Source organism: Myotis brandtii, unplaced genomic scaffold (assembly GCF_000412655.1).
Source record: "Myotis brandtii unplaced genomic scaffold, ASM41265v1 scaffold50, whole genome shotgun sequence".
Taxonomy (NCBI): Eukaryota; Metazoa; Chordata; class Mammalia; order Chiroptera; family Vespertilionidae; genus Myotis; species Myotis brandtii.
This window is the reverse complement of record NW_005369061.1, coordinates 1,966,283-1,978,543: the sequence shown is the minus strand read 5'-3', so window position 1 is coordinate 1,978,543 and position 12,261 is coordinate 1,966,283. Positions and strand designations below refer to the sequence as shown.

Below are 12,261 nucleotides of genomic sequence, written 5' to 3'. Positions count from 1 at the left end.
GATTTCAATGACTAGAATTTATTGGCTTAGAGAATATGGGAGAAAATTATGATCTTTATGGTTAACTTTATTATTTTATTGTTTTAATTTGCATTTGTATGATAGGCTTACTGTCCATTGAGAGTTGAGTTGTGAATGCTGGACGTAACGCCTCTTTTTGCCAAGATCAAGATTGGCCACGAAGGACCAGCCATAGGTATGAACTGCCAGTATACTGAGTTTCTTCTGCGACAGTTTGTTGAGTAACCTTGAACCTTTCATTTCTGGAGCTCCACTTGCCTTTTTGCTCCCCCTAGCTTTTCACACCTTATGCCTTTAAAAGGGATAGTAGAGGGCTCCTATCAATGGACCAGCGAAGACTTGGACTCCGCCTTCTTCTTCTGGGCCCCGCCCCCTTTCCCTTAAACCACACCCCCTTCACTGATCCCGCCTCCTAAAAAAAAGTCGTCGCTGATATGACAGCGAATTCTCCACAATCCTGACCTATAGAAAATCTGAAAGGTGGGACCGAGATCAATCTTTTTGTCCATTTGTTAAATCAAGTGTCTATCTGGCACCAGTCCCAGCCCACTTCATCTTCAAGCCAAGGATTGGTTGCTCTGTTCTTGGTCCCCGGCTCATGATTGGTTCTTTCATTCCACCCTCTCTTCCAGCTTTGCAGGCGGGATTAGCACGCAGCTTCCTGCTCCTGCCAAAAAAATAAAAGAAGAAAAAGAAAAGAGGAGAGAGGCGAAAGAAAATGTCACAGAGATCTTTGGGTTTTAATTCGCTGCTAGCCTTGTCGGTCAGGCCAAACTCTGCCTTTTGATTGGTTTCTCTATCTGCCCATCCCAGATAGGGGCGGGATTTCCCCAGGAGACCCACATCTTGTTGCCACTGGCCGAACAGTGCGCCTGTCTGAAGCTCCGGTCCCAGGATTGGGAGCGGATGCGGACAGGTGGGCGTGGATTGGCTAGGGAAGCCGGTCAGTGTGAGACGGGGGCGGGGCCTCGGCGGCTGGTTGCGCGTGTCCGCCGCTGGCTCCGCTCTATCCGGCTTTGCTAGGGGAGGTGAGTCTGGCCGCGGCTGCACCGGCGGCAGAGGAGGCGGGGGCTGAGGAGAAGACGGCCGCAGCGACTGAGGAGGAGAAAGCGGCCGCGGGGACTGAAGCCGGGTGGGGGGGGAGGGGGGGAGACGGAGCAGCCTTGAGCCCTGCGGGGGCCGTCGTGCGGGGGGATCCACCCGCTCTCCCCCCCAACCCTCCTAGCAGCAGCAGCAGCCGGCAGCGGGGGTAGGAATCTGCCCGCTTCCGACTGCACCCCGCCCGCCTCTCCCGGGGCTGCTATTCTTTGGCCCCGGGACCCTCACCTCCTCCCGGGGCGGTTCCCTCTGTCTGGGCGTCCGAGTGCTCCCCGCCTCTCTTTCATTCCTGCCCGCACCTCCTCGCCTTCACTTTGCCCTGCTTCTCTTTCTCCTCGCGGTCCTGCCCGTCGCCTCCGCGGCTCGCGCTCTCGCTCCTGCCTCCTTCCTGGCTCTTCTCTGTTCGGGAAAGTTTAGTACCACCCCACCCCCCCAACCGGGTCAGCCTGCCGAAGAGGAGGGGGAGATGTAGGGAGGCCTGCGTGTGCGAGGGGGGGAAGCCGGTCTCCCTGAAAATTGCCCCCCATCTTCTTCTTTCGGGGTGGCTGGAACCTTTTTTAATCGTGTTTTCGAGGAGGCGGTAGGTGTTTAGAAAAGGATGTGGGGATGGAAGGGGTAGATGAGTCAACCCTCTTAGGAGATTCCCAGGGTGGTGCGCTGCCCGGTCCTTCTCGCGTGCGGAGTTCAGGGGGTCAGGAGGCTGGGCCTTTATTCCCACATTCGAAGTTGGAGCCTCCCCCGAAGTAAGGATGGCGTTTTAGTACCCACTTGTGGCAGGAAACCTGGGGGGCACGGGGGGGTTCCTTTTCCCTTTTTCTTTTCTTTTTCCTTTTTTATTTTTATTTTTGGCAATCCACACCCTTCCACACACACACACCCCACAATCCAACACCAAGATCCTCCAACTCGTTTGGATTGACTGACGAAGACGGAAAGCCAGTTGCGCCCCATGGTTTTTGAGGTGGCGTGAGTGGTTTTTCTTCATTTTTTTATTTAAATGGCCAAATGACAGCTTTGACCTAGTTTGCTTTCCAATCGGAGGGCATATTTTATTTTATTTTTTTGAATGTCTCTTTGTGGCGCGAGAGCCAACGCAAAAATGATGGCGGCTTACAATGGCGGTACATCTGCGGCAGCAGCAGGTCACCACCACCACCATCACCACCACCTCCCACACCTCCCTCCTCCTCACCTGCACCACCACCACCACCCTCAGCACCATCTCCACCCGGGGTCGGCGGCCGCCGTCCACCGCTGCCATGCTAAACCCCGGGCAACAGCAGCCATACTTCCCATCACCGGCCCCTGGCCAGGCCCCTGGACCAGCTGCAGCAGCCCCGGCTCAGGTACAGGCTGCCGCAGCTGCCACGGTGAAGGCGCACCATCATCAGCACTCGCATCACCCGCAACAGCAGCTGGACATTGAGCCGGATAGACCGATCGGATACGGAGCCTTCGGTGTTGTCTGGTGAGTGTCAAAGGGAGGACACAACTTCTCAGGGTGTCTTCTCGTGGTGGTGACGGAGCGAGTCACCGCCTACGGTGGTCTCCACGTTGACCAAAGTGGAGGAGGACACACTCTGTAGGAAGACACACCCTCACTTGCGTGGTCAAGAGGCCTAATGCATGGGCTGTCTAAGCTTATACTTTTTTTTCTTTTTTTTAATTGTTAATCCCCACCTGAGGATATTTTTCCAGTCGATCTTGTAGAGACAGTGGAAGAGAGAGGGAAAGACAGAAACATGGATGTGAGAGAAACACATCCATGGGTTGCCTCCTGCAAGCTCCCGACCAGGGCCCAGTGCGGGGAGGAGCCTGCAACCAAGGTACGTGCCCTTGACCAGAATCGAACCCGGGATCCTTTGGTCCCCAGGCCAACGCTCTAGCCACTGAGCCACACCGGCTGGGGCTAAGCTTATGCTTTTGAGTCATGTCACATTTTGGTGGAGAAACCTGTTTGCTGTCTTACCAAACTTTTTCTTTGGTCCGCAGGCCAACGCTCTAGCCACTGAGCCACACTGGCTGGGGCTAAGCTTATGCTTTTGAGTCATGTCACATTTTGGTGGAGAAACCTGTTTGCTGTCTTACCAAACTTTTTGTTTAGAACCTAACCAAGCCTCTAAGTGTGGGATCCATAGATGAATGTGGGAAACGGTTTTTCCTGCGAAAACCTTGGGCATCTCTCCTGTTTGATTTAGAGTGAACCAGTTGCCCAATTGCAGCAAATGTCACAACAGACCCAAACTCGATTCCTTTTCATCATTTGACCATTGGGATGTACCTTGCAAAACTACTTTGCTATCCCTCCCGTCTTTTCAGTCCTTAATTTGAGATCTTGATCCCCAGGAAGAAGATAGGGTTCATATTTGAACCAGTTAAGTCACTTCTTGCGTGCTTTATTTTAAACCGTAAGGCTACAGTTGGGAAGTATTTCGCTTCAGCCTTTTGATAAGAATGCATTAAATATAGCATCACACATGAGTACCACAAATGAGGTCAGTAGATGGTAGCTATACAGTGGCCCACATTTGGTGTAATGTTTTAGTGTCATTTAGTGCCTCTTAATTTGCTCTTATCCCTTGGTTGGTTGCTGTAGTAGGAAGTATGCTTTTTAAACATATGAAACTGCTCTACTTTTGCTGGTGCTAAGATATTTCTCAAAGTCCAAGGGTTTCTTAAACGCAACATTGTGTCTGGTCTTGGGAAGATTGGTAGTTAATAATAAAATGTACTTATCATTGTAGGGTTCTATTTGTGTCCAAACTAGAGTGAACTGAGTTTTTCCACCAAGGATTCAGTGGTGTGGATAGATGAATTGATATTTTGAGTGCATTCAAAAATAGATTCTTGTTAATGTCTAGAAAAGCCCCCATCACCACAGGAAAATGAACAAACTCTTTGGAACTAGCCTCGTAAATGTCTCCTTTCGTCATTGTTTTTCAGGCTATACTTGATGAATATCATTTTTGCATTGTATCTGGCCATCTTTACATATATTTAAGATTTCATAATGTAGGCTACTAAGTGATGGGATCTGTTTGTGTGTTTTTTTGTTTTTTTGTTTTTGTTTTAAACTAGTAGTGTTTTCCCAGCTAAATCTCCCAGGAGATTGCTGCTGTAGTGCTCCCTTCTCTAAGGTGTGTGGGATTCCTGGTGGCAAAGAGTAATGGTGCCTCTTTGATCGTTCTGCTCAGGGACCTGCCTGTTCCTGCCTTCCTCTCTTCTCTTCCATATCCTATCCTCAGGGATTGCACTGTGAACTTCCTTCCATTTCTTGCCTGACCCTTGAGGATTTCAAAGCTTGATTGGGGGGGAAGCGGGGGGGAAGCGGGCAGGAAAAAAGTTGTTCCTTGCTTTAAATTTTGTCGTTGATTTACTGAGAATTTGTGTGGATTTTCTTAGCCATGGATACTCTTTCATTTTAGTGCTTTGCATACAGTGCTAAGAACTAGAGATACTGAAAGGGAAATGGGTTGTATTTCCTATACCATAAAGGTGTTACATACATTTCTATCAAATGGTGATGTTACCTGTAGAAATTTTAACTTCAAGTTGGTGCTAAGGGAAAAGTTTTTATTTTTAAAGGCGAGGGAGGTGAGGGATTGGAGTGCTGAAACATCACCCACAGTGAACATTCTGATAATAGGTATTCTGAATTACTGATATATTAAAATCCCAATATGTTTGATTTGAATTCATTCTAGATCTTTCATTGATTGACTCCTTCTACCACTCTATGGAGTTTGTTCCATATACTTCAAGTGCCTCCTGTGTACCATCTTCTGTTGTAGTACATCGGTTGTTTTGTATTTGCCTGTCTCACTGACTACATTTCTAAGCCCCTTAGGGGTAAAGACTGTGGTCTACAAAAATACATTTTTTTGTCCTAGCCGGTTTGGTTCAGTGGTAAGAGCATAGGCCTGTGGACCGAAGGGTCACGGGTTCAATTCCAGGTCAAGGGCACGAACCTTGGCTGCAGGCTCAGTGCCCAGGGCAGAGCATGTGTTGGAGGCAACCAGTAAATGTGTCTCTCTCATATCTATGTTCCTCTCTCTTCCCTCTCTTCCACTCTCTCTAAAATCAATAGAAAAATATCCTCTGGTGAGGATTTAAAAAAAAAAAAAAGATACACTTTTTCTCCCCAGCACTTAGCACAGTGCTGAGGCATCTTTGCTGCTTGGTTACTTGATCTGCTCAAGTCCCTTCTTAGTTCTTTAGCCAAGTTTTTCTAGTTATTGTATTGAGTGTTTTTATCAGCTGTTACAGGTGACATTTCTGGTATGAAAAAAAAGAGTTCCAGGTGTGCGTTTTAGTATGCAAATAATTTTCTATTTTTATATTTCCATATTATTGACTTGCTGTCTGAATTGCTTATTATATTTGGAATTTAACTGCTATGTGACCTAAGATTGTTAAAACCAGAGATCTGAACACCAAACTAGAGTGAAGTGCACTCATATTCTGAAACCCAAGTTAAAGATATTGATAAGGTGTTATACTTTTCAACTAACTGAACCAGAATTTTTCTTTTTAATTTAGAAAGGACCCAATAGAAACAACTATTTTCTAAAATGATTGCAATGTAACATAAAAATATTCTCCTGCCCTAGCTGGTTTGGCTCAGTGGATAGAGCGTCGGCCTGCGGACTGAAGGGTCCCGGGTTCGATTCCGGTCAAGGACATGTACCTTGGTTGCGGGCACATCCCCAGTAGGAGGTGTGCAGGAGGCAGCTGATGGATGTTTCTCTCTCATCAATGTTTCTAACTCTCTATCCCTCTCCCTTCCTCTCTGTAAAAATCAATAAATATATTAAAAAAATACTCTCCCAATGATATGTCATTTGATTCAAAGCACCATATACCTACTTGGGTATTATAAGATTCACATATATTTAATGCATTTTTCAAGTATTTTTTTCTGGCATGGCATAGGAAAGGAAACTATATCTGCTTTCATGTGTGTGTTTTTTCTGGACATGCACCCAGTGGTACTAACTGGTGGCTAAAAATGCTGCATGTAATTTTTTTTTTCCAATTCTTAATCAAGGGCACATTCTTCATTGATTCTAGAGACAGAGAGGAAGGGGGGGGGGGGAGAGAGAGAGAGAGGAGAGAGAGAGAGAGAGAGAGACGTCAATGCATGAGAGAGAAACATTGATCAGTTGCCTCCCGTATGTGCCCCAGCCAGAGGTTGAACTCCCAGCCTGGGTATGTGTCCTGACCAGTGATCGAACCTGTGACCCTTGGGTTCACGGGATGACGCTGAGCCACACCAGCCAGGGAAACTGCTGTATGTAATATTGAGGGATATTGTTGTTCCTCCATGTAGGCAAGGAGAGATTTTTACAGAAGTGATGTAGCATTTTACCATTCAGATTTATCACTGAACAGTTTAGTCTGCAGGCTTGATTTCTCTTTCTGCTGAATTTAACTAGTGGAATAACTTATCAGTATTGGACAGTTGTGTAAAGGTAGAGAATTACCTATTAGCTTGCTGGTTAAGATGGTGCTTTGACAGTTCAATTAAGGTTTCATTAACAACTGTCTGCTGTGTTTTATCTCTAAGTAGGGGTTCCAGTTTACCTGGCAATATGATCATGGGGTAGCATGAGGTACATTCATTGTCTATGATAGAATATTGCTCATGGGTCATCAAAGCATCATATATAATTTGACCTTCATCAGATGTCAAGGCTTCCATATATATGGTCATTTTCATAATGCAAAATCAAAACACAAAACAGTGCACAAAAAGAAACCTGAGCCATTTGGTGAGGCTATCATAAATAGTTTTTTTTGTCTGTAATTCATTGTTGCCAGGAGAAAGTATGTTGTGCTTAGAGATATGACAACTCTGGGACGAAGAGTATTGCATTATAGGTTTCAGGGTCTTAGGAGGTGTATACTTTTGACAGTTGGAGGAGGTTGACTACATGAGAGAGGTTTGAGGACTGCTAAACCCATGCAGTTTTGATCTTGGCCACCTGAACTATTACATTACAGATTGAACTAATGGCACAAATTGCCATTTTGATAAAAGTGAGTCTGGGAAAAGTTGTTGTTTTTGTTTGCTTGTTTTGTTTTTTTACTTATCTGATTAATTGAAAGGTAAAGACCCTGGAATTCATTTGGTCTGGTGCCTTTGTATTCCAAGTAAAGTTGGAGAACTTTGAATTTTATTCTAATACCTTCTGCTTGAATTTTATTCTAATACCTTCTGCGGGTTACTAATATTTAAGTCTTTCAAAACTTAAGCATCACTGTATTGATATTTAGTTATTAACTATGTGATAGTGATAAATTATTTAACTTCTCTATTCCTCATCCACAGAGTGAGGATAACAATAGCATCTATCTCATAGGATTGGTGTAAAGATTAAATGAGGTAATCCTTGTAAACCAATGAATACATTGTCTAGGATACAGTAAGCACTCAAAAAATATTAGCTTTTTAAAGTGGTAGTTATTTTTGGTAGAAAAATCAAACTGTTATATTAATATGCATATAAGTGGTTTCATATATAGTCAGATTTACCAGGTGAAATCAACATGCAGGCTATTTTTGAAGGCATGACTTTAAATAACATAGAGTTATGCTATATGCTAACAGACACATAAAAATGTACATACATGTTTGTATGGACTTGTTAGTGTTCTAGTCAGATTATCTCCACTGTTTTAGAAAGTATTATTGCTTTACATCCTGGGAAGGAAATTAATTTTTTCTTTTCAGAATGTAACATGAAGAACATTGTTATCGTCGTCAAAGTTCAGCTTTACTGGAAATTCATTTTACTTGTGTTTGGATGAAAAAGTGTGAATTGCTAAATAATATCCCAGTGAGGTGGGGAAATATGTGTGATTTAATGAAAAATTATTCAGTGTAAATCCTTATGCAATGCAAAGATAGTCTAGCTTGCTCATCTTGTGAAAATTAGAGGCATCATTTTTTTTTTCTGATGTTTTCTCTGGTCCTCTTATTCCTCAAATAGCAAACTATAATTTGGAAAAATAGGAAATACTTTTGGGATATGTTTGAGGGAAAACCCTGGAGTTAGTTGCATCAGAAAGATGTATACTAAAGTATAGTAAAGTGTATTTTATTATTAACTGTGTTTTACAGGTTAAGAATCTGTAGTATTGAAGTTTCTCTATTAGCCAAGATTAACAGCCACAGCTGGATTCTTGGGGTGTGGGGACAGGGAGGGTCTGCTTTGTGAAAAGAGCTTTGAAGAAGCAGAGCCTGCACCATAAAAGGAAATGGTTGCTCTTCTAGACATAACAAAGCTTTTGTGTGAAACTAGAAATGTGGAAATCTATATTGTTAATTTTAACTACAAAGAATGTACTTTTAGAAATGCAGGTTCATGGTCATAAAGTAAAGAAAGCAAAGAGAGTGAGAGAATAAAAGTAACAAAATCTGATACTGAGTTGGTTTCTTGGTGATAGAAACTCCATAGCCTGTAACATTGGAAGTTGTTTTGTACTTAGGATGTACTTTTAGAAACTGTAGGTTCATGGTCATAAAGTAGAGAAAGCAGAGTTAGAGAATAAATAAAAGTAACACAATCTAATGATACTGAGCTGATTTCTTGGCGATGGAAACTCCATAGCCTGTAACATTGGAAGTCATTTTGTACTTAGGCTCTTGACAAGATTATCCAAATTATATTAGAAAAACAAAAGAAACTTGTTTTATTCTTGGGGAGAAATTTTATGTTATACTATTGAATATCATCTTAGGAGAAAAGAGATAAATATTTTTATTTTAAAAAGACATTTCAGAAAGAATTGCCTTTTCAGACAAGCTAAAGCAACAATAGCCCTCAATTACATGCAACTTTTTTTTTTAACATGCAACTCTTTAAGCCATCAATTAGTACCACTGGTGCATGTCCTGGGGGGGGGGGGGAGGGAATGAGGGCAGATAGAGTTCCCTTTCATATGCTATGCTAGAAGAAGAATATATGTAAAATGCATTAATATATGTTTAAATCTAAGTTTTGAGGTTTTATCCTGAAAATAGACAACTGTAGAAATGTTGTTCCTTGATATAAAAAGCCATTCTCTAATGGAGTACTGAAATATTTCATTATATTCATAATTTGAAGAATTATATTGTAGAATTGTGTGGCTATTCTTGGTTTTTATTAGATTTGTTGATGTCCTAGCAGTTCAAGAATCTGCTGTTTATATACTGTATGTTTCCTTAATATGCTGATTTGACTTCTTTGATGGAAATTGCCAAGACCTAAGAAACCTTTCCATTTGTTATCCAACCAAACAGAAAGAAGCCATGGCGTAGAAGCTCTTTCATTTTAAGATTATATTTGAGTTTTACTTATAATTGCTTGTACATCCAGAGTACATCAGTGAATTATTTGTTGATTGGGTCTTCTAAGGTAGATCAACAATGATTTCCTAAATAATATAATATAGCTTGTCAGTTTGATACTGTTGTTGCTTGGGGGTAACACAGAGAATGCCTGAGGCAACAGTTGTAATACTGTCAATAAGCATGTGACAAGTCATCATAGACCTAGTCTGTGGTTCTAAGGTACCCTCGTCAAGAGACATTAGAAAAAATTCTGGCACTCTGGCATTATGAAAAGATGGCTTCTAAGGAAACTATATTGAGTTAAGCTTTAACAGTTCATTGTAAGGGAGTGAGTAGAGGGATGTCTGCCATTGATCATGGTTGGTGCTCTTTACCTAAACCCAGTTTCACATCTGGGCTCTGAATTAGTTTGGCTAATTGAATCATATCTACTGTCAGACAAGGTCTGACATTGTTGGAACTCACTAGTCAATGTATTTTTATTGTCAACCTGCTATGGGCCAGTACTATTGTAGGCACTAATGAGGATATTTAGTTCTGTAAAGAATTTTGCAAACCTCTAGCAAGCTTCTCTGTTGTCTGTGTTTTGGTACTGGGATATAGAGATGTTTAGGTCATGAAGTTGCCCTGAAGGAGCTAACAGTTAAGTAAACAGTATGAAAAATAATACATCCCTGCTTTCAGGGTGTCTTGGTGAAGAGTTGAAACTCAACTTGAAGCCATTAAATAAAAACTTAAAGATACATGTTATTTTCACTTGTTCTTACAATACTCATTTATTATGTGTTGACTTTCTCAGGCTGGATGATAGGGATTTAAAGGAGACTATACATTTGGGGAGAAAGATTTGTAAATGGAGAATTATAATTCATTGCCATTATTGCAATAATAGATGGAGCTGAGGTGTGAGCCTTAGGGAATGTACTCAGTTGTAAATGGAAGAAATTATTGGAGGCAAAATTAAAGGACGGGCAGATAGGAAAATGTGTTCACAGTGATTGACAACATACGCTTGACAGAAGACAGTTATGAAGATGGGAGTGATCTTTGGTGCAAATAAGAAAGTCAGAAAATGAAGGTGGAGAAAAGGCCATTGAATTTAGCAAATGGATCATTGATGGCCAAATCCCAAGTTTTTTTAAAATATATTTTTATTAATTTCAGAGAGGGAGAGAGAGATAGAAACATCAGTGTTGAGAAAGAATCATTGATTGGCTGCCTCCTGCACGCCCCACACTGGGGATCAAGTCTGCAACCCAGGCATGTGCCCTGACCGGAATGGAACCGTGACCTCCTGGTTCATAGGTGGATGCTCAACCACTGACCCACGCCGGCCGGGCCAAATCCCAAGTTTTTATTTCTAGTTTAATAAACCAGAGAACTTGATGTTTATCATGTTCAAGTTGTCATTTCCTTGGAAATAATTATTTCTTTTTTAATGACAGGGCAATAAAGTACTAAATTAAACTTGTTAGGAGACATGGTTCTGGTCCCCACCTTGCTGCCAGCAACCCCATGACCTTGATAAAGTTATTTAAATTTTCTGAGTCTTGGTTTCCTCATTTATAAAATCCTGTGTTTCCTAAGTTTCTATAATGAAAATGCATTAATATTTGTAAAGCATCGTGGCATTATTTGTGGGCAAATAGAGTCTGCTAGTGACCACAACACAACTTCAAGACTACCGATGTTGAATACCTTCTGAAATTATTTAAAGGAACAAAGAGATAAATGTAACCATGTTCCCAGTGTGACCAGCACAGTTCTAGAGTCTCTTTGGCCTTTGTTGGGTTGTAGACTCATTTCTGAACCAATTACTGTCACTGGAGATAAGATTACTTTTGGAGCAGTCAGGTTCACTCCTGGACCTGGAGATAGAGTACATTATAAGTGGGAGGGATGAATTCCAGCAATGGATGTTGGGAAGACGATCATTACTGACCAAGAACGCATTCATCTTCAGTGGTTCTCAACCTTCTGGCCCTTTAAATATAGTTCCTCATGTTGTGACCCAACCATAAAATTATTTTCGTTGCTACTTCATAACTTTTAATGTTGCTACTGTTATGAATCGTAATGTAAATATTTGATATGCAGGATGGTCTTAGGCGACCCCTGTGAAAGGGTCGTTCGACCGCCAAAGGGGTGGCGAGCCACAGGTTGAGAACCGCTGATTCTAACTTATGTGAGACTTAGAAGAACCTGATCAGGTGCATTTACAAAGCAAAGTGTAAGGCATACAGTATTCTCCGTGGAGAATTTTGTCTTGTTTGTCCTGAATAATTTGGAGTATTTTCCTTTTCTAAAGACTCGTTTACCTAAAGTAGTAGAGGGTAAAATTGGTACCTGATCCTTGCCATGTTTGCTTTCCTTCCCAGTTAGATCAGATATCCTCCATTGATTTATTTTCTTTCCTCTCTCAGTGTTGTGGTTTTGTTATCTAGATGAAGTTCTCAGTCTTGTTTTCAATTTAAGTAGTATAGAGCTCAGTAGTGTCAGACAGCAAACTCCTTACAGGAGAGTGGACAACACAGAAACTTTTTGTTTATCTGTTCCTTGACCTGAAATTCTTTCTCTGAGCCACAGAGAAAAGGTGAAGAGAGACATTTGAACAAAAAGATAAAATTAGTCATTTGACCCAGATTGCAGCTTTTTTCCTCCTGTCTGTTTGGATAAAAACCATCCTCAATTTACATAAGCAGGTGATTTTTCTTACATGCTAATTTTCTTAACGTACCATGGCAGAGAGCTGCAGATTTGCAAATTGTGTAAGTAAATTGAAATAAACCAGGTGACTTTATTTC

The 12,261-nt window shown here is 41.9% G+C and overlaps 1 protein-coding gene across 1 annotated transcript in view; it reads left to right on the top strand.

Annotated features, from left to right (window-relative positions):
• Positions 1-986: 986 nt before the first annotated feature.
• The window catches only part of NLK (nemo-like kinase), a 133,315-nt gene continuing 122,040 nt past the window's right edge, over positions 987-12,261 (top strand). Inside the window, 2 exon segments of the mRNA XM_005876912.2 lie at positions 987-2,365; positions 2,367-2,587. Coding sequence (XP_005876974.2) covers positions 2,186-2,365; positions 2,367-2,587 — 401 coding nt within the window. The 5' untranslated portion in view covers positions 987-2,185.